We start from the raw sequence: 23,986 nt of genomic DNA on the forward strand, positions 1-23,986 counted from the left end.
GTGTTCCCACTGCAGTGGTAATGGATGATTTCTAGAATTTTGCCAATATTTTAAGATCATTGGCAATGCTATACAAATGGGAGGTGAATTTAAACCAAAAGATACAAATTTAATATTGGCAGCCCAGGACAGTGGACTACATGCATACTGGTTTACAAAGTCCATTGAGCATGTGGGAGAAACAGACAAATGCAGGTTCTTATGTAAAGCATAACTGGAAACAGTCACACATACTGAAAGGCATAATAATGTGGCATGACTGCTGCATTGGGGATTGTGCAAACATTACAACGCTGAAGTAGCTGAGAAACATTGCAAACGTGAGCCACAAAACATTATAGAGGAATTATAAAGTTTACATCACATGGAATCACTCACTACCAACAGTTAAAAAAATAGAAAAAAAAATACAGTAGTCCATGAAGAATTCAAAAGTAGCATTAATCAGAAATTGCTACCTCCAGTGATAACAGACACACAAAGTCATAAAATACCAGGATCTGCAGGCCGAAATTAGGGCAGTGTGGAAGGATGATGCCCAGACAGTTCCAACAGCAGCAGGAGCAATTGGTCTCATAAAAAAAAAATTAGAGTCTTATTTAGATATGCTACCAATACACGTAACTTCATATGCATTGCAGAAGGAGTTGATTCTGGGCACATTACGGATGCTGCGAGGAGCACTTGGCTAACATCAAAGACTGAAACAATACTAATTTCATGCACTTTACCCATACTTTGACTTAAGAATGGGGTCCATTCCCGTCATGGTATTAGAGACCCAAAAGACTTGGAGAAAGTAAAGATATGGACCTATCTTATTATGGGAGCCAGGCTGATTCTACAGATTTTGTAAGGCATTACTTTGGTTAATATTCTGGAAGAAGACTGAAATACCAGGAAGTCAGGACTTGAGCAACTTATGCAATGCTGGTGTGAATGACAACGGTTTAAAAAAAGGATAACACATGTCATATTCATGAAGATAAAAATGATTTATCTTCTTTTCTCCTAATCCGCTTGTATCCATGTTACTAAGTTTAACAAGTGTGTTTTCAAAAACATTACATATTACAACACGTGAAAAAACATGGCTTGGGTGTGATTGCATCACTAAGTCAAGTGAGAAAATAAGTCCAAAGTATGACTGCTTAAAACAGTAGCAACAAAAGCTTCCTGAGAAAATCTAAATTCCTCTATAATTTGAAGGATTTCCATTGCAAATTTATTAGACTCATCAACCCAGGAATTGATGTACTTGAATATGAACCATCTTGAATAACTAGGCAATGTGTTAACAAGGAAGTCACTGAACTCTTATATGAAAGTCTCCACAGCCAGGTACCAGGGAGATAAAAATCTACAGTTTGCTTATGCCATGCGGATATACTCAAAGCAGCCTGTCTCCCTACTGTCCATCTGGAACACTTCCAGCTATCAGAGATGGCCATTCTTCTGGCAATATTATCTCACCTATGTATATAGATTACAAAAAAGCCCATCAGTATAGTCACTACCAAATAAGTACAGAGGTTCTCATCCAGCCACATAGAGCAATCAAAAACAGAACAAAACCCTGTAAAAAAAAAATCACAAATAATTCCAGTATTGTTCTGTATTACTCTGACATGACACAATTGAGCAAGAGATACAGCCCTAGAATGGTGGATTCCTTATCTACTAGTCACAGGGTTCAAACTCCCTAAAAAAAATCACGAGATCAACTCTAATCCCCAACCAATGTTGCAATTCTGAGAAAAGATGGCAAGAGGTTGGAAAATGGGGTAAGTCAACTTAAAAGAATGGAGGACCAGTAGGAGATCAATGTAATACACAAATGTCATCTCAGACTGATCCCAGCAGTATAACTAAATGCTAAAGATAAATACAGATAATTATTATTTAGATAATGGGCAAAATGTACAACAATACCTTACTAAAAACAGCATTCCAAGATGGTATAAATGTATAGGCATTGCCTGGTAAAAAAAAAATAGTCAAGACACTTCACCGCAGCATATTAAGCAGCCATGAAGCATGGACTGCAAAAAAATTAAACGGCTGCCTTCTCGTTTACTCTTGCAAAATGTGACTGCTTTTCAGAAAATATTAAGATAGAACCAAACACCCTAATACTGGGTGATTTTAACTACCCTGCCATATTAAGATAGAACCAAACACCCTAATACTGGGTGATTTTAACTACCCTGCCATTAACTGGGAAAACTACTCATGTCCCAACACCTTTGCGCAATGGTTCTTGGAATTCATAAATTCCAATGCCCTGGATCAACTAATCCATAGTCCCACCAGGGGCTCCAATATCCTAGACCTGGTCATTACCAACATGGGAAATCAATGCTCCATACCTATGGTCACCCCCTCGTTAGTCAGGTCTGACCATAAGCTAATCACCCTTAACATCCACATCCCACCCCCACCCCCCAGTAATGAAACCACCATAAAAAAACTTCTCCAAAGCCAACTTCATGCTACTCAAGACAGAAGTGACAAACTTCATAACACCTATGCAGACGGGAACTGAAAGTTCAACTGCTGAATCCTACACTAAGGCACTGTACGAGCACATCCACTCATGCATGAATCGTGCCATCCCAAATAGAACCAAAATGCTCTCATCCAAAAAAAGGAAGCCAATCTGGTGGTCCCCTGCCATAAACAAACTTTACAACAAAAGGAAGAAACTTTTGCAGAAAAAAGGAAAATCCCAGGATGCAAAAAACTCCCTTACTAGCCTCAGTAAGAAACTGAGATGCCTCATAAAATCCTCCAAAGCTAGTTACGAAAATAAAATTGCCAAAGATTCCAAAGACAACCACAAAGCATTCTATAACTATGTCAAGAATCTAAATGGCAATGCTCAGATCTGCTCTGAGCTAAAACAGAATGGCATTAAATATACTGATCCAAAGGATATTGCCAATATCCTGGCAGATCGATTCAGTGCCAACTTCACCCCTCTCACCCCTAAATGGCCCATCTCAATACCGAAGATTGCCAAATTCCAGTAATAACGGCCACACAGGTACAAAATGCACTCTCTAAAGCCAAGAATACAGCATCCATGGGACCAGATGACATCCCGGGCTGTGTACTACATGAACTACAATATGAACTGGCACCTCACCTAAGTGTCATGTTTAATCATAGCCTCACCTCAGGTTTCATGCCCACTGAGTGGCGCAGAGCTACAGTTATCCCAATCCACAAGGGGGATCCACCTTGGATCCCAGAAACTACCGTCCCATCAGTCTGACAAGCCTTATCTGCAAGGCCATGGAGCGTATTATCATGGAACTTATAAACAAAGACATTGGCAACCTTCAAACACTGGACCCCACCCAGTTTGGGTTTGTGAAGGGCCGATCTTGTCTCCTGAACCTGAATGACTTCTTTGAATCAGTCTCCAGAGCCATGGACAAGGGTAAGGTGGTCCACACAGCCTATCTAGACCTTGCCAAGGCCTTTGACACCACCCCCACTCTGGAATCATAGATAAACTTACTAAGTTGGGCATTAATCCCTATGTCACCCAATGGGTTGCTAAATGGCTTACTGATAGAACCCACACTGTAAAAGTAGCCGACTCCAAATCCAGCTCCAGACAAGTGACAAGTGGAGTACCTCAGGGTTCAGTCCTGGGGCCGCTCTTGTTTGGCATCTACTTCTCTGAAGTACAGGTCAACACTAAGGGACTCTGGCTAACAAAGTTTGCAGGTGACTGCAAACTGGGAGCCATTATTGAATCCCCAAATGATGTGGATACTCTACAAAAGGGCCTTACAGAAACAGATGCTTGGTGCCAGAGCCATGGGCTCAAGCTCAATGCCAGGAAATAAGAAGTTATGTACCTACCATAACGTTCCATGTTAGTTGTCTTCTCTCGCCTTCTTTCTTGCTTGATGGGTTCGGAGCCGATCCCTCGGCTCCGACTCGGCACTTGCTAAGCTCGAGAGTCACTTTTACCAGCTCGAGGCAGCCCCATATCCCATGATGCAAGGCGGTAAGTACCCAGATCTCGTTTGCTGACAAAGGGCAATAGCACCAAGCATAAAATACTTCCCAAAGGAAGAAAGAAAACTTACAGATGGAAGAAGGACCAGGTCTGAATGGTCTTCAGCATAACAGTTTCTTATACAAGGTCTGTCCAGGCCAGGGGAAGGAGGGAGGGTCGAAGAAAGAAGGCTTAGAGAAGACAACTAACATGGAACGTTATGGTAGGTACATAACTTCTTAATGTTAAGTTGTCAATCTCGCCTTCATTCTTGCTTGATGGGACCGCGTCCTAGCACCTTTATCCTGGGTGGCTCAATGGAACAAACTCTTGAGGACTGTAGAGCCAAAACTGGCTCTGTCCCTGGAGGCCAAGTCCAATTTGTAATGGGAAACAAAAGTGTGAGGAGTAGCCCAAGTGGCCGCTGCACAAATAGTGTCCAAAGGAAGTCTAGCTTGAAAAGCTGTAGAAGTAGCTAAGCTCCTAGTTGAATGTGCTTTAGGTTTTGAGCACAGCTGTTTTCCCCTGAGCGTATAAATTTCAGAGATGACCGAAGAAAGCCATCTGGACAAGGTCACTTTAGAAACAGGAAGGCCTTTTTTATTATCTGCATAGGAAACAAAAAGTTGATCAGATTTTCTAAATTTTTTTGTTCTGTCCAAATAATATCTAAGTTGACGGTGGACAACAAGATAATGAAGCTTTTGTTCAGCTCTATCTGAATAGTTAGGAAAAAATACAGGGAGATCAATGGATTGATTTAGATTGTTCTTTGAAGCGACCTTAGGTAAAAAGGTTGGATTAGTTCTCAAAGATACTCTGTCTTTGTGAAAAACCAAATAGGGGGGTCGAACCGAAAGAGCATGAAGTTCAGACACCCTCCTGGCAGATGTAATAGCCACTAGGAATAAAGTTTTCCAAGAAAGATATTTCAGGGAACAAGAAACAGCTGGCTCGAAGGGGGGAAGAATCAAATATGTCAGCACTAAATTTAGATCACACTGAGGAGGAGGATTCCTGATTGGAGGTTTTAGTAGGAAAATTCCTTTCAAGAAGGCCCTGCAGAGCCTATGGGACATAATATTATGATCTGCTATCCCGACATGAAGATTGGAAATAGCAGCCAATTGAACTCTGACTGTGGAAGAAGAGGAGCCTGCATGAAAAATCTCTGCTAAGAAGTCCAGGACTGCCTGAACAGGGGCAGTAAAAGGATCAATATTTTGGGCCTTAGCCCAATAAGAGAAACGTTCCATTTGCTTGTATAAATCCTCCTGGTAGAGGATTTTAGCGAAGCTACTATGATGTCTCTAACTGGGTTAGAGATCAAAGGAAGCCTGGCTAAGGAAGGAAGTGGAGCAACCATGCTGTGAGGTTGAGAGAAGGGATTGACCGGTGCAGCTGACCCGATTGGTGAATCAGAAGATCTGGCACTGGGTCCAGATGCCACGGCTGCACCAAAAGGTGATGATGGAGGAACGGGAACCAAACTTGTCGAGGCCAGTAAGGGGCAATGAGAATCAATTTGGCTCTCAAAACGGTAGCTTTCTGGATCACCTGAGGGATCAGAGGAAATGGAGGGAAGGCATAAAGAAGTCCCTGGGGCCAATCCTGGGTCAGAGCGTCTCTGGGGATGGCCTGATAGAGGGAAGAGGCTGAAGAAGTCTGGACATTTGCTGTTTTGGGGAGTAGCAAAAAGATCGCAACATGGACGACCCCATTCCAGAAAAATCTCTTCCGCTATAGATTGCTTGAGAGACCACTCGTGAGGCATGAGGATAGCTCTGCTCAATCTGTCCGCTATAATGTTGGTTTTCCCAGGGATATGCGTTGCTACCAGAAACCGATGAGAGGAGATCGCCCATTGCCATAGTCTGAGCGCTTCTCGACACAAGGGGTAGGACTTGGTTCCGCCCTGTTTGTTGATATACCAAACTACAGACATGTTGTCTGTGTGGACTGCAATTGTCCCTACGGGAAGAAAGTCGTTGAGGGCTTGCAACGTTAAAAGCACTGCTCTCATCTCCAGGACATTTATGTGCAGATGGTACTCGACCGGCTGCCACGTCCCATGAACCATCCTGCCCTGATAATGACCCCCACCCGATCAGGGAGGCATCCGTGGTGACAGTGGCTATCGGGATGGGGTACAAAGTACCTGCCTTGGTGAACCTGAGACGATGTGATCCACCAAGCAAGATGCTCTTTGCATGTCTGTGTCACCAGAATCTGGTGACGCATTGGAAGTTGCTGGTATGACCACTGTGTGAACAGCATCCACTGAAGAAGGCGCATGTAGAATCGAGCCAGGGGAAGAAGAGTAATGGCCGCAGCCATGAGACCTAATACCTTTAGAACCATTCTGGCCTGTATTTTCTTGCTGGCCAGAATGGTCCTGACATGAGTCTGAATGTCTGAAACTCTTTGTTCTGTAAGGGTAGCTGACATCCGAACAGTGTTTAAGTTTGCGCCTATGAAGGTAATAGACTGGCAGGGCGATAAGGATGACTTTTCGGGTTGATTGAGATGCCCAAAAGAGAACAAAGGTCTATTGTGTAATCCCTGGCTTGTATAAGCTGATGCCTGGTGGTGGCTGACAGGAGCCAGTCATCAAGATACGGAAACACCTGGAATCCTTGACGTCTCAGGTGAGCCGTGACCACTGCCATGCATTTGGTGAACACTCTGGGGGCTGTAGTGAGACCAAAGGGCAGGGCTCTGAACTGGAAATGACTGGACCCCAGCCGAAAGCGGAGAAATCTCCTGGAGCGTCTGTGAATTTTGATGTGATAGTACGCATCCTGAAGATCTATTGAGCACATCCAGTTGTCCTTCTGTAAGAAGGGCAGAATTGACTGAAGAGTGACCATTCGGAATCTTGTCTTCCTGACAGACTTGTTGAGTCTGCTGAGATCCAATATTGGTCTCCAGTCTCCCGTCTTTTTGGGGACCAAAAGAACCTTGAGTAGATTCCGGGCACTGAATGGTCTGTTGTAACTGGCTGAATGGCTCTTTTTTGCAGTAGTTTTGAGATTTCTGACTCTGCAATCTCCCTTAGACCGGGTGGTACATCTGGAAGGGAACTTGAGGGGAAGGGACTTTCCTCGAAAGGAATTATGTAACCCTTGGATATGATCGACTGTACCCATCTGTCTTGAGTGAGGGAATGCCAGGCTTCTGGGTACAGTGATAATCTTCCCCCGACTGCCTCCAAGGAGGGACAGCCGGGCAACACCTCAGGGATGCTGAAAGGGCTTGTCAGAGAGAGGCTCCCTGTTTCCCTGGTTCTTCGGACCCCTCTGCCTCTAGAGCGGCGTCTGTTGTTGTTACCCCTCTGCCTCTAGGGGTAAACTGACCACGTGAATCGGCGTGACTCCTTGGGATTTACGGAACCACATCTTCCCACCCTTCTGTCCTTTGGGATAAGGTCTAGAAGGGGTGGAAAAACGGACTCCAACAGCAGAAAGAGTCTTGCCGTCCTGCTCGCACCTGGTCAAGGTTTCCTTCACCTGAGGGCCAAACAAAGCTGACCCATCAAAGGGAGAATTTGTGAAGGACGCCTTAAAGGGATCCACAAAATCACATAGCCGCATCCAGGCTTGGCGTCTAAGAGCCACACCTGTACCTGCGGCGCTACTGCTCCATCCGCAGCATAAGATATTAGCCGCATGGAGGAGTTTGCAATGGAATTGAGGGTTCCTAGCTGCGAAGCAATTTTTCTTGAGCCCCTGCAGCTGTAGGATCCTGAACTACTTCTCCCAGCTCATTCAGGATATCCCTCTGGAGTCTGGTGAAGTGACATAGGTAATTCAGCGAACGCATAGCAAAGGTCGCTGAGGAAAACATCCGCTCACCGTACCTATCCATGGTCCTAGCGTCCTTATTAGGAGGATGGACGCGCACGGAAGGATCTGCAAGTTCCTTTTGGTGGCAGCCACCACCATGGCATCAGCGGGGACACCCTTAGTAAGGAATTGTTTGTCACACGGAGCAGTGATAAATTTTGAAGGCCTCCTAGGGACTGGCTCTACAGAGTCAGGAGCTGCCCACGCCTTCGTGCAATAACCTGCATAAGGGGTCGAAGGCGGAGACACCCAGGAGGTGGAGGGCCGAGATCCAAACGCCTCTAGGTATACTGACTCATCCTCAGAGGGATTGTTGGTGGGCCAGTTTCCCTCTGTTTCAGAAGTTCTAGGATGTCTGAGAAGGAGACATCCTCAGAGGGGATCTAGGGATCCCTCTGACTCATCAAAGTCAGTATCCAAGTGACAGACTCGGGAGTCTACATGCTTCCTCTTACAAGTCCTCTTCCTAGGAGGATCTCCCGAAACATCAGGAGAATCCTCGGAAGAGGGGAAATTCCCAATGGGGAAACCTGAGGCGGAGGATCTCTGGGTCCTGTAGCAAGAGAAGTGGCAGAGATGTCAACAGGTACTATAGAGGGAGGAGCTACGGAACAGACTGCTGACTGATACCAGTGGCCAGTACACTCTTCATCACCTCGAATGCTCCTCCCAGGCAGGTCCGAGAGAACCCGCTCCAAGAGCTAGGAACCCAGGGACCACCGAAAGGGAAGCCTCCGAGGCAGATGTCGGAGCCGAGCTCACCAAGGCCGAGGCTCCAGGGGAAGAGCGGGTTCGGACAAGGGTCCGATGCCACTCACCCCTCGGAGGAGACCATGGAAGCCCGACCACCGAATCCCTCTAAGGAAGGTCTCAAGAGGAGATAAGAGTAGAGGCTGAAGGAACAGAAGGGGTATCCGTCCTCCAGCCGTAGCAGTAACCATTCCCGAAGACTCCAACTCCAAGCTCTGGGGTAGAGTTGAAGGAGGAACTGTAACGGGGTGTGGACCAACAGTCGTCTGTTGAGACGGACTGTGTAACATTTGGGCCAGTACCTGTGACTTAAGTAATCTACTGACCACTCTCTCTAGGTCATGATCTGACAACCTGGATGACCTTGAAGATCGGCTCCGATGGCTCCGTTCCAATAGAAGAGGTGAAGCCGGAGCCGAAAGTATCGGCTCCAAGGAAGGAGACCTCGACCTCTTCCTGGAATGAGCCATCGGAGCCGATACCATAGATCCTGTCGGAGCCGACTTCGCGGAGCCGACAGGAAGCCTCGATGTATCGGCTCCAGCCGGAGCCGATACAGCCACCAAAGTAACGGTGTCGGAGCCGATCGGAGCCGACACCGGTGCCTGCCACATGGGTGTCGGAACCGATCGGAGCCGACAATCGAAGGTCGATACAGATTCGGCACCGATAGCCATCGGTGCCGAAGGCTTTGTTAAGCCAGAATCGGCTCCAGCCGGAGCCGATCTCGACTCGGGCGAAGTCGGGCCGAGGCCGCAGGCTTAGAAACAGAAGCCTGGGCCTTGGAAGATTTAACTGATTTTGACGGAGCCGACTTAGCCGGAGAGCCCTCCGGCTTAAGAAGGCCCCTAAGAATCAGTTTATTACGTCTTTCCTGCAGGACTCTCTGGCTGAAGGAATGACAAATAGCACAGGAGTCCTGCAGGTGAAGAGGCCCCAGGCAATACAGGCAAGAAGTGTGACCGTCTGTCAGAGACATCTTCTGACAGCACGAGTCACACTTCTTAAAACCTGAGACCCTCTCCTTTGACATGGTGCTTAAACACACACACACACACCAGTCAAAAAACTTAAATTAAAGAAAATACCAAAAGGTATTCCTAAAAATAAACACACACATGCCCTAACAGGGAGGGATGGGATGGGTAAAGTTTGACTAAAAATATTAAGGGAGACAGGGATTTCTGTCAGGAAAACTAAATAATTAACTTATAACTAATAATAATAAGTTTTTTAACAAAAAGGGGCTTGAATATTAGTAAATTGAATCACTTACCAGGAGCTGGTAAAAGGAGGACCTCATAAGCGAAGCGGCAAACGAGATCTGGGTACTTACCGCCTTGCATCATGGGATATGGGGCTGCCTCGAGCTGGTAAAAGTGACTCTCGAGCTTAGCAAGTGCCGAGTCGGAGCCGAGGGATCGGCTCCGAACCCATCAAGCAAGAATGAAGGCGAGATTGACAACTTAACATTGTATTGTTATCCCCTTTGGGAAAAAACATGTATCCATGAATTACCATATAGGTGGCAGTACACTAAATACAGAAAGTGTAATAAGAGACTTAGGGACACAGGTGGACAGTGGTCTCACCTTCGATAACCACATCGCCACAACAGTCAGGAAATCCTTCTATGTGGCACACCTCATCACGAAGGGCTTTTCATCCAGAAAGAAGGAGGTCATTGTCCCACTATACTCATCCCTCATTAGACCCATTATAGAATACAACGCCCCATTTGGTATGTACCTCTCAAGACATCTGCAACAACTGGAAAGGCCTCAGAAATACCTCACTAAAAGAATCACAGGCCTAAAGCAGATGCCCTATGCTGACCGCCTTAAAAAACTCCAGCTATACTCTGTCGCATATCGTCTACTCAGAGGCGATCTCTGCTTAACATACAAGGCCATGTCAAACCCAGAGCTGTTGGACATGCTACACTTAAAGAAATCCCAATCCCTCAGAGCTACACGCTCCAGGGATCTAAACCTTGTCATCACAATAAACAAAACATGCTGGAGGGATAGGTTCCTGACCCAGAGAATCCCCAGACTCTGGAATAGATTGCCCATACATGTCAAGCAGAGTGCCTCTTTGGACCTCTTCAAGAGGAACCTTGACAATTAGATGGGAGAAAGGAAATTCACCCCAGGGATCACGTCAGTCGCCCTGCTAGACAGGGGTCCAGGAAAGTAAATAATGTGGGAAGAAATAGCCAGGGAATTGTTATGGCTAGGCTTTTTAAACAGGTAAAACTCAAGTTACCTACTTTCATATCTAACTTCTCTAGTGCACACTGCAGAGTGCATTCTTTTCAATCTTACCTTTAAGCATCCCTGTTACTAGCACTTTCTCTAATACCTAAAAAGATCATCTCTACTTGACTCCAAGTAGACTATTCTCTATCTGTTAAACCTAGCACTTGCTCCTACAGTACTTATTACCTTGATACGGCACTCTTATAGATAGCACCCCAAAAAGGCAAAACCCCATTTCTCGGTCACCCACATCCCCCGGAATCTCTTTTAAAGTTTTTTGTCTAGTCCTTCTAGCATGTCGAGGGATCAGTTGCTAGTGTCCTCTCCTGCTCAGCTGGTGAACCTGGGAATATTGAGGCAATGTTACAATTGCCTCATGTACACAGACAACCCTCTCCTCCTCCCACAAAACACAAATACATGCGAGAGATGCAACTATACGGCCAAACTGGAGGCTGAGCTCTCTCAACATAGGACTGGCAAGAACAGTCAGGAGGAGAAGGTTACCACACACACTATAGACCCAGTCTCACATAGTACCATCACAACCTCAAATCATACACATAAACACACAAAGACATACTCATGGCTCTGATCAAAAATCTACCAAAACAGCAGAGGCCACCAAAGCAGACACCCAAACAACCACCACCTCAGAACACAACACCTGCAACACATAGACCTCACAGTCAGAGTGTCAAACAGTCACAGCCCTTAAGGCCAAACACAATGCCAGACACACTAGTCATTGGTGACTCCATAGTCAGACACACTGACGTCCCGCTCACCAGACTGAGTAAGGAGAAGGTCACAGTAAGCTGCCTGTCGGGTGCTAGAATCCGCCACATAACGCAAGCACTCAGGTCTCTCAACAGCAGGTACAAATACGACTCAGTCGTTGTCCACGCTGGTGTAAACGACCTGAGACGTACCTCCTTGGACTACATGAAAAGAGACATTGAGGAGCTCTCTGATTATGTAGCCCAGGCAGGTATGACCCTGACCTTGAGCAGTATCCTACCTTCACCAAGAATGATGCCACAATACAGAGATAAGATGATCAGCTTTAACAATTGGCTTAAACTCTGGTGTCATTCAAAGGGGATCCAATGTCTGTCTGCCTGGGATGACATGCTGGACAAGCCACGCTGCCAAGGGCGGCTTGCACCTGTCACCCTGGGATTCCGGATATTGGCAAAGGCTCTTGCCACCCCATAGTGCCTTTTTAGGCAAGGCTCAAATTCTAAACCTACCACCCTAGAACACAAAAAGGAAAAAACTAAGGGTAATGCTGCTCAATGCCAGAAGTCTAAATCTCAAAATGCACGCACTCGAGGCCCTTCTCAGTATGGAGAACATCGATGTCTGTGCAGTGACAGAAACCTGGTTCAAGGCTCCTGAGAGCACCCCAGCACTATCAGGTTTTACCTCTTATCATGCGTTCCGGCCCCAAAATCCGGACAATACCAAGAAAGGAGGGGGGGGTATCCATATTCATCAAAGACACCCACACCTCAAGACTGGTGGCAACGCATGATGCATCGGAGACCATCCAGGTGCAATTAACCATAGGCAAGACTGCTCTGCAAATTGTAGCATGTTACAGGCCACCCTCACAAACTCAGGAACCTCACATGGCCTTCCTGAAAACACTAGAGGGATAAATGTATCACCAAACACCATCATACTAGGTGACTTCAATTACCCTAATATAGACTGGGAACACTACTCAAGCCCAAACACCCTAGCCCAAAAGTTCCTGGAATTCATAAACTCAAATGCCATGGAACAACTAGTCACCATCCCCACAAGAGGAGAAAACATACTTGATCTCATCATCACGAACATGGGAGCACAATGTTCAACACCGAAGTATACCCCTCACTGGTGAGATCAGATCACAAACTAATCTCGCTGGAGGTCCTCATCCCACCCCCACCTGAAATAAACAAGACCACAGTAAAGAACTTCTCGAAAGCCGACTTCACACTTCTAAAGACTAGTGTGGTCTCCTTTAAGGCCCCGAGCGGCGGAGAACAGTACTCAAGCCGCTGAATCACTTACAAATGCCTTCTACCAGCACCTGCAGGACTGCATGGATAAGGCAATCCCAAGCAAAACAAAGACTCTTTGTACCAAAGGCAAGCGTCCAGTCTGGTGGACCCCAGCCATAAACAAACTCTACAACAAAAGGAGGAAGCTACTACAAGATAGAGCAAAATCCTTAAAAGGTAAGACACCCTTGATCACTATAAGTAAAAACTAAGAACTCTCATAAAATCATCCAAAGCAAATTTTGAGAGAAAAATAGCTAAAGACTCAAAAGACAATCATAAGGCCTTCTTTAGCTATGTTAGAAACCTGGGAGGAACCTCCCAGATATGCTCAGAACTAGTTCAAAATGATGTGAAGATTACTGATCCTACAGACATTGCCAACATACTGGCTGACAGGTTCAGTGCAAACTTCTCCCCCCCCAAAAGGAGATATATCTATACCAAGCGATTGCAGCCCCCCCAAACATCTCCAACGACCAAGTGAGAACTGCTCTCTCCAAAGCAAAAACACAGCATCCATGCGTCCTGATGGTATCATCGGCTGTGTCCTGCACGGACTCAACGAGAATTTAAACCCACAGCTAGGACAGCTGTTTAATCATAGTCTTACCTCTGGATACGCACCCAGGAGTGGCGCACTGCAACTGTGGTCCCACTTCACAAAGGCGGTGCCTCCACCGACCCTGGAAATTACCGGCCCATTAGCTTGACAAGCCTTATCTGCAAAGCCATGGAGAGGATCATAATGGACCTCATAAATAAAGACATAGGAATTTGCAGACTTTGGATCCATCCCAGTTTGGCTTTGTCAAAGGCAGATCATGCCTTCTAAACTTGGTTGACTTTTGAAACAGTCACCAAAGCCATTGATGAGGGAAAGGCAGTCCATACAGCCTACCTCGATCTGGCGAAGGCCTTCGATACAATACCCCACTCGGGTATCATTGAAAAACTCATCAGCTTAAATGTTAACCCATACATCACAAGATGGGTTGCAAACTGGCTGAGTGACAGAACCCACAGGGTCAGAGTTGCTGGCGCCATGTCAGACTCAAAGCCTGTCACAAGTGGTGTACCACAGGGCTCAGTCCTGGGCCCACTCTTGTTTGGCATCTACTTTTCCAAGTACAAGCAAACACAGGAGGGTTATGGCTGACAAAGTTTGCAGATGACTGCAAACTGGGCCATAGTAGAAAACACATCTGACACAGATATCCTTCAGAAGGGTCTCACAGAAACGGATAACTGGTGCCAGAGCCATGGCCTAAAGTTAAATGCCAAAAATGCATAGTCATACCCTTCGGGAAAAACAAGGTTACCCCTAGCTACCAAATAGGTGGCAATCCACTGAGCATAGAAGAAGTTATCAGGGACCTGGGGACCCAGGTTGATAGTAGTCTGTCATTCGACACCCATGTAGCTAAAGTAGTTAGGAAGACCTTCTACATTGCCCACCTTATCATGAAGGGATTCTCATCTAGATCAAGGGAGGTCATAGTCTCCCTATACTCATCACTCATCAGACCAATGATTGAGTACAATGCCCCATTCGGAATGTATCTGACCCGACACTTGCAGCAGCTGGAGAGGCCACAAAGTTCCTCACCAAAAGGATAAAGGGTCTCAAACATCTGTCCTATGCTGCCCGACTGAAAGAACTCCAGCTCTATTCAGTCGCACCTTGCTCAGAGGTGACCTTTGCCTAACATACAAGGCCATGTCAAACCCAGATTTGATGAATATGCTTCACCTCAAAAATTTAGATCCGTCAGAGCCACAAGGGCGGGAGACTTAAACCTCGACACGGCTATTAATAGGACGCGCTGGAGGGATAGATTCATCACCCAAAGACTCCCTATGCTGTGGAATAAAATCCCGGTATATGTGAGGCAGAGCACCTCGCTGGCCTTGTTCAAGAGAAATCTTGACCAATGGATGGGAGATCGCAGATATACCCCAGGGATTACCTCAGTGTCACTGCTCAACAGAGGCACAGCAAAATAATGGGTATAGTTCCCCATACTAAAGGGGTGGCGTAAGCCACAAAACTATGGGCTAGGCTTGTAAATGCCCTCGGGCAGATAGCCTAGTATGAACCTATGAACCTATGTATAGGCCCTAGGGCTGATAGCCTAGTACTAACCTATGAACCTATGTAAAATTACAGGTAGCAAAAGTAATTGCAGCAGCAGTTACAATGACCTTCTATTTAATTTTCACCTTGATAAGTGCAGCTTAAAAACCCATGTTTACTGAGAATGGAAAAAAATAAAGAAAAATATATGGAATGACGTGTGAGTCGTATATATATATATATGCAAGAGTGATACAGCAAGTGAGAGAGAGAGAGTGCATACCTCTCAACTTCTTTGCTCAAGAATTCTGGACAAAGTCAACAATAATGGGGGGACAAAGACCTACAATCAGAGATAATGTTTAAATATAACCCAAATTCACTTTTATTTTATTTATCTTTGTTTACAGGGAAAAGTCCGACGGGGATTGATCCCATTTTCAGCAGACGCCCAAGGAGAAAAGCTCCACAGTAATTACAAACATAATTGTTGGATGGCGTAGTGGTGCAGCTGTAACGTTGTCACTTCACAGCAAGAGGTTCTATGGTTCGATTCTCGGCTGGGGTGCCTTCTGTGTGGAGTCTGCATGTCCTCCCTGCATTCGTGTGGGTTTCCTCCGGGTGCTCCTGTGTCCTCCCACACTATAAAGACATGTGTCTGGAGCATTTCTCCCTGGGTCTCCGCTGAAAATTGGCTCGTTTTAAGTCGGACTTTCCCAGTTAACAAATGTAAAAAAAATAAATAAGTAGAGAGAAAACTGCAAAATACATGCATAAAATAACACGGTAGGTGTTCTTCATTGTACAAGGAGAAAAAAGCTGTACAGTTTTTACAAAAGTTTACATTAAAAAGTAAACTGAGCATGAGACAACATGCTTTTCCTGAACAATAAGAGGTATGAAACTATGATGTCTAGATTTGCTGACTGAATGTAATCCTCTGTGATATACCAGAAAATCAAACATTTTCAAGGGACAGAGCAAAAATATGAGGCAAAAATCAAGGACAGTTGAGATGTAGTATGTGTGGGGGTTGCAATACCTTGCACTATATGTGTGTGTGTGTACATACATATATATATATATATATATATATATATACATATAGATATATATATATATATATATATATATATATATATACATATAGATATAGATATATATATATATATATATACACAGATGTGTGTGTGTGTGTGTATATATATATATATATATATATATATATATATATATATATATATATATATATATACACACATACAGGTGTGTGTGTATATGTGTGTGTACGTATGTATGTATGTATATATATATATATATAAATAAATATATATATATATATATATATATATATATATATAAATATATATATATATATATATATATATATATATATATATATATATATATATATATATAGGTGTGTAACCCTTTCTGTGTAAATGCAGAGGGTGTACTTTGTGCATCTGCCAGCAACAAATTGAAATACATTACTATGATTATTATTTCTTTTTTCATTTTTCCAGCATTAATTCTAAGGTGTACACAGTCTATAAAGAGGCTATAATTGGTGGGCAAGGAGGCAGTCTATGAATGACAATGACTGATTTCTGCTGCCATTTGATCATAGTTAAACTATCAGTGCTATGGCCTGCAAGGAATAGTGTGTGCTTGAGTAAAACAACCTGAAATACTATTATTTTATATAATGACAGCTGAACATCAGAGATGTATACAGTCAATACAGTGTCTACACTTAGTGGGTAATGATATGGTATGTGGATGGAAATGGTTAACCACAACTGTTGTGTGATCACAGAGAATCACTGAACTGTCATAACATAATATAATCCCATATCATTCCAGTTATCCCCACTCATTCAGTTGTTCTTTGCAGCTGTGCCCCCTTGCTTTAACACTGTCAACTGTCACTGAGAAGAAAATAACTAAAGCACCCCATGAGGAAAAACTTATATTACTTGACTATTCCCATTAACTGAAAAAACACTACTATAAAAGTACTACATTTAAAAAATAATTTTCTGTTGCAATGAATGAAAAGCAGTAATGTACATGCAATATGTACAAAAAAGGGAAAGCAGTCTATAAGAGGAGTTTGTGCTGTGATAAAAGAAATTACTTGGTACTGCACGGCATGAAGACTTGGTGTATGTCACATGGCAAAACTCATTCCAAAACACTACCAGTCCTTTCAACAGTAAGAGCTCTCCTGTAATGCCCAGTAATCTATAGGATATGGCACACAATTAACAAAGTTACATGCAATGCTTTAATAAACTAAAACATTTCTTCACTGAGGAGGCAGCTAAGACCTCTCCTGTAATGCCCAGTAATCTATAGGATATGGCACACAATTAACAAAGCTACATGCACTGCTTTAATAAACTAAAACATTTCTTCACTGAGGAGGCAGCTTCCTTTCTTTGTACACTATCTGCTCTTCTAACATGTGTGTGTGTGTGTGTGTGTGTGTGTGTGTGTGTGTATATATATATATATATATATATATATATATATATATATATATAGGAAGAATGACAGCACTTCTGCTTTACAGACCAAATGCCTTGCCTGTATTGTCCATGTGTGGAGTTATTTTTTGAAAGAAAAAATATAATCAAATGTATTTCTTGGTAATAATGTACACTACTGCCTTCTCAGGCAATAGTAGACCTCCTCCCTCAATTTAATAAATAAGATGTTGGTTTTCTCTTCAGTATGGGAGTTGATTATTGCCTTCAAAATTTCACACCACACAAAACTTGATTAACTTGTATTCACAATCATTATTAGCAGTTGCTTACAAAGTATGCAATAACAGCAACGTATTAACCAGTATCAGAAGACATCACAAATATTACATTTTATTTATGCTGTTCAAGAATGGATAACCTCTAGCTTCCTTCTGACATAGAAAATTATAAATCTAAAATGAAAACTGCCTCAAAAGCACAATTCACACTTTCCAAGCAGAAAAAGTACATAAACAAAATAAGCTGTCTTCGAAACTTATTTTAGGGTTTATATCAGACAGCGGTATACCATTAATGAAGTCAGCCATGGTATGTTACTATGTGGCAGGAAGAAAGAGTAAATGATATGCTTGCTGATTTAGCAACACAGAGCCTGTACTTCAGAACTCAGGTTAAGCGATAGTTTGTAATTAATTCAGGGTACTTATTTTAAGTACATTAACTAAATTATCAAAATATTTACCCAAAACAAAATATGATGTGGTTGTGTACTTTTTATTAGACATAGCATTTTTCTTAGAAATAAAACTGGAAAACTGAGTTACCTCAGCAACCAGAAGCATCTCTAGTTTCAGTTACTAAGGCAACTTGGTACCTGGCTTAAAAGGATAAATGTACTCAAATGTTCTTGCTTCTGAACAAAACCTAACTTTATCCTATTATGATGTATCCAAAGGCATCAGTTTCAGGAACCCTACAAGGCCCTAGTATGCCTTTTGTTCAAAAACAGCCTTTAAAGGAATCACAGACCTCAGGTCATCTTCTTTTCATGAGCACAAAGCTTACCCAAAGAAGAGTGATGAAGCATTCAAGAACTGTATTGCCATGTTCTTCAACTTGCTATGCAGTTTTCAGAGTGTGTATCACATCTGAATATGAATTTCAAATTCTTTCATTTTGTTAATACCTGCCTGTACCAAATAAAATGCCAATGTGGACCAACTAGCTCTCTCACCGTCAATTTCCGGTGATTTATTATGACTAAGTGCATTTTACTGTCTGTTCATTTGGCATATTATTTAACTGCTCAGAAGTGGTCTGCTGTTTTTTCAAAGTGCATTTATTCCAGTACAATAAATAAATAAATAAACAAAATACTACTTCACGGAACAAATGTGCCATTACTACATTTGAAAGTTTTACTAAAGATACAGTGCATTTGTTAAGTTTTCAAAGAACATGATATAACCTCAAAGAAAAAGACAGATTAATGATTCCTATGCCTTAATTGACATATACACTTGCATGATGCAGTAAGTGGTCTTCATTTTTTTCCTTTGATATTTAGTTCATACAACATTTTTATCCATAGCAAAAAAAAAAAAGACTAAAAAGGCAAAACAGAAAACCAACCTCTGAAGTGTATCGGAAGATGTCAGCAATGACACGCATTGATGGTTCTGGTGGGAAAATGTAGGTATTTCGGACCATAAATTCCTTCAGTATGTCATTCTGGATGGTTCCTGTCAGTTTTTCTTTTGGAACACCTTGCTCCTCTCCAGTGACAATAAACATAGCTAAAATAGGAATTACTGCACCATTCATTGTCATAGAAACAGACATCTTTTCTAAAGGAATCCCATCAAACAACAACTTGGTGTCCTCTACAGTGTCTATAGCAACTCCAGCCATCCCAACATCTCCACGAACTCGAGGATTGTCAGAATCATAACCACGGTGAGTAGCCAAGTCAAAGGCAACAGACAGTCCTTGTTGGCCAGCTAAGAGCAAAGTAGAACATGTGTTAATTTGTATCACTGTTCTGCTGCCCCTGTGGACAACTCTGAGATTTACTTACAGATTATGTTCAGTAATTCTGCATAAAGGAAGAGAATTACTGTATCAGAACTGGAAAACAAAATCAAATACGATAATACAAGGATAAGGATTTTCACGTCAGAAATTTCACATTAATACAGAATAAATTTCAACCATAAAAACAAAGTATGCACCTGAAGTAACATAAAGGAGACAGTGTTCTACAACCCAAACTACCCAGCTTTGATTAGGAGCTTGGATGCTGTAAAACCAGGGCAGGAAAAAGACTGAACTGACTGGTTGCTGCTGGCTCATCCATCCTGAGGGGGATGGGTCTGACTCTTTTTTTGACACATGGGCAACACCTATTAGGGGTACTGGCATGCCAAGCATATGCTGCCTCTGTGCAAAAGCACTGTCTGGGACAGTGTACATGGGTAGGTAATCCTCCTTCGGAAGGCAGCGCAAAGGGGAACTCAAAGGGAGCCACCAATAGCCTCAAACTCCAAGGTGAAGGTACATTATCTGCACTCTACCATCAAACTCTTGCCATAGAGAGAATGAGTGGACTGATCAGGCTCCCTGGGCTGGAATAAATGAGTCATGGGTTTCTTACCTAACCTGGTGATGCCAATGGAATCAATGTTCAGACTGGGGAAAAACAGTGGAGCCATTAGACATGTCTGGTTAAGGAAGCGGAATGAGAGAGAGAGAGTGTGTGTGTGTGTGGGGGGGGGGGGGGGGCAAAAAAAAAAAAAAAAGAGGCAAGATACCCACCAATTACATTTTATAAGATGGATGCAGAAAAACCTTCATACAGTCAATAAGCTATATTGGGAGAAAACTGATTGAAAGGAAGCCAGTTGCCTGTTCATAAAAATGATTTTATCATAATTCAGTGCATCTTCAGTCCATAACAGTACAACTACAAATCAGTTTGTGACACTGAAAAAACATCAGCTTATTAATCTCTTATGTGCTGTCCCTCCTAGCCATTATTCCTGGATTTATTTATATTTAGTTCAGTGATACTGCTCTAACCCACATAAAAATGTCAAGTTGCATCTTAAGAGTTTTTAAATTACAAATCTTCTTCCGCCAGCACCACTCTTGTTCTTATACAGTTTTCTGGCTCTTCCTCAAACTTCCTTTTCAGCCTGTCCTTCCCAGTTCACTTTTAATGGACAATGAGCTTCTTCTAAAACATTTGCACTCCTGAATGACTTTTCCTTCCCATCTCATTATCAGACTATATATCACTTTTTGACCTTGTTAAATTTCTAAATGTTAGGCTCACATTGTTTGGTGTATCTAGACCACAAAATCTAAAAATCAGAAACCACAGTCTAGCAGTAAAAGTATTTATAGAATCCAAAAAATCCAACCCATTCGTGTTAATCCAAACAAATCAGTTAAGCACTTGTGGACTTCATCAGAACTGAATAGTTGTTGGAACAGTCCCACTTTATGTACTCAGCTTAATTATTTAATTAAACAAACAATTAAACAGTTAACTGTCATTATCATATAAGAAATGCACATCACAAACATTAATGAAAACATAAACTCAGCATTTGTAAATATTTCTAAATCTGAACATAGATACAAAGTTGACCTTTGAGTTAAAACAAATAGAAAAATAAACCCCCAGGTCTACAAAATTCATATAAAACTGTTAAAAACATTTTAAGAGAACCTGAAAAGTGCCAAACCAGTGTATAAAAAAATCCCAAAACAGTGTACATATGTACAGAACTGTTGTCTCTGTGTTTATACAAGTTCATTATGTAAAATTATCAGTAGTAATTACATTTTACCTGCTCTGAGCTTTAAAACTGAACTGACAGAAGTATATTCATTTAACCCAGGTGGTGATGTTGCATTCAACCTAAACTGCCACATTAGTTCTCTAAATTCTATTCATGTTTCCCATTATCCTCCCCTTAAATCTATGTCAACAATGTCTAGGATTTCAAAAAATATTTTTTTGAAATTGCTGCAAGTTAAGATATATTTATATAAAGCACTACTATTATTTTTCTTTGTGATGCCACAGTTATGTTTGTAAATCCTTTAGCATAATGTTCTGTCCGCTTTCCCGATATAAAAGTAGGACACCTTGCACACAGGACAGAGTTCTAAAGCTTATCCTTCTAGATGGTCATCTTCCTAATAACAGTCTGCTTAAAGGAAGAGATGTAGAGATCACATCTAGCTTTTAAAGTATTCACTGAATCACATGTATCTACTTCTCTAATACCATCACAAGAAGCATTCCCGAAAAAAGGCTTGAAAGGTAGTGAATGTCCTGGTTGACTGAGCTCTAAGTACAGAAGACAAAGATATGCTGTATACATATAACAAATATAAAATTATATTTAATAAATATATGTAATAATTGTGTAACAACATTTTACACAATTAGTTGCCCACCTGAACAAAGTCATTTTAGAAACTCTGGAGACCAATTTTGTTTTAGAAAGTGACAGCAACCATCATAAATCCTTTCTGATTCACTCGGAACTGTCCAGGTAAAAATTTAAGTTGCCTGTGGACATTTATACAATGCAACAAATCCTAGCCTCAGTAGGAATAATTCACGAAGAATGCAGGCAAAGTAACTGATCAAAATTCATCTCAGTGTGGATATAAATGATAGGAAGGTCCTCAAAGACACTCTATCCTTATGGAATATGAAGAATGGAAGTTCAGCACACAAAGCTTGCACTTTCAAAACTCTTCTGATGGAAGAAATATAACTAGAAAAAGATTTCTAGGATACAGATTTCACATAAGTAGCAGCACCTACTTCAAATGGAGAAAGAAAAGACTTCTCCAACCCAATGAAGGCTAAATAATAAAAAGGTATACTACTCTTTACATGAAGTCAGATAAGGAAAGGGTCTGTAAGGAAAGTCCTACAAATTTTCAAGGAGACCACTGACATTGAATTAGAACCTTGATGAAGCTATGAAACTGTGAAAACCAGTGTCAAATGTCTGCAACAGTTAATCAAAGACTGCTGGCAATGATTCAGTTAAGGGATTCAAACCTATTCATGTAGCTCATATACAGAAATGTATCCATTTATATTTTGTTGTACTGGGTCTGTGGACAGAAGTGAGGATCAGGAATATGTTATGGGTAAGAAGATTCCCTGGTCATTAACGGTGCCGGAATAACCATACGGCTAGTGAGAGGGAATGAAGCTTCAGTTGAGGCCTGCTGAATAGGTAGGCCAGAGGCCTCAAAGGCATAGACTTCTCCCAAAGATAAAGTCAAAAGCAGAGGGTACCAAAACGTGTACGAGTCCAATATAGGGCTATGAGAATAACCTTGAACTTGCTCAGCTTAGCTTTCTGGGTGACTGCTGGAATAAGGGAAAAGAACCTGGAAATTATACTTACTCTAACTAGGAAGGTAAAAATGAAGGAAACTGGTAAGATATAACCTTCTATAGGTCCCCAACCATCTCCCAAGACTCTCATTCCACATTCCTAAGCACCCTGGAAAATATTAGCATCCAACCCAACACTCTCATACTGGGTAAATTCAACTACCCTCCATCAACTGGGAAAACTACTCATGCACCAATACACTTGCCCAAAGCTTCCTGGAATTCATTAATTCCAATGCGCTGGACCAGCTCATTCTTACCCCCACTAGAGGAAGCAACATCCTTGACCTGGTTATTACTAACATGGGCAACTGTTGGTCAACACCAATAGTCAACTCCTCCCTGGTTAGATCCGACCACAAACTATTTACCATGAAAATCCACATCTCACCCACACCACCAGCAAAGGTAACCACCATGAAATACTTCTCCAAAGATGACTTTGGGTGCCTAAAAACAGAGGTGGCTAACTTCACGGCACCCATACAAATGGAAAATAGGTGCATGACTGCCGAATCATGCACCAATGCATTGTACAAACACGTGCATAAATGCATGGAACTAGCCATATCCAACAGAATGAAGATGCTCTCCTCAAAAAAAAAGGAAGCCAATCTGGTGGTCCCCTGGCATTAACAAACTCTGCAATAGAGGAAGAAACTGTTGTAGAAAAAGGTGAAGTCCCAAGACTGGAAAAACTCCCTTATTAGCTTCAGAAAAAGTGGAGATCCATCATCAAAACCTCTAAAGCTAGCTATGAAGGCAGAATTGTGGCAGACACTAAAAACAACCACAAAGCCTTCTACAGTTATATCAAGAATCTCCATGGCAACACCCAGATTTGCTCTGAGTTACTGCACAATTGTATCTCCTATACTGAGCCAACAGATATTGCCAACATACTGGTTGACAGATTCAGTGCCAACTTTACCCCTCTCCCCCCCCCCCCAAAGGACCAATCACAATACTGGAAGAATGCCAGGCACCCAGCATTAATGCAGCTCAGGTTAAAGTTGCATTGTCCAAGGCCAAGAATACAGCTTCCATGGGATCCA

The 23,986-nt window shown here is 42.5% G+C and overlaps 1 protein-coding gene across 1 annotated transcript in view; it reads right to left on the bottom strand.

Moving 5' to 3' along the window:
* The window catches only part of MMUT (methylmalonyl-CoA mutase), a 726,274-nt gene that overhangs the window by 493,064 nt on the left and 209,224 nt on the right, over positions 1-23,986 (bottom strand). Inside the window, exon 3 of the mRNA XM_044062658.1 lies at positions 19,130-19,497. Within this exon, the coding sequence (XP_043918593.1) occupies positions 19,130-19,497 (368 nt within the window). The remainder of the gene's footprint in view (positions 1-19,129; positions 19,498-23,986) is intronic.

Source organism: Protopterus annectens, chromosome 2.part1 (genome assembly GCF_019279795.1).
Source record: "Protopterus annectens isolate FY-2018-M chromosome 2.part1, PAN1.0, whole genome shotgun sequence".
NCBI classification, from domain to species: Eukaryota; Metazoa; Chordata; order Ceratodontiformes; family Protopteridae; genus Protopterus; species Protopterus annectens.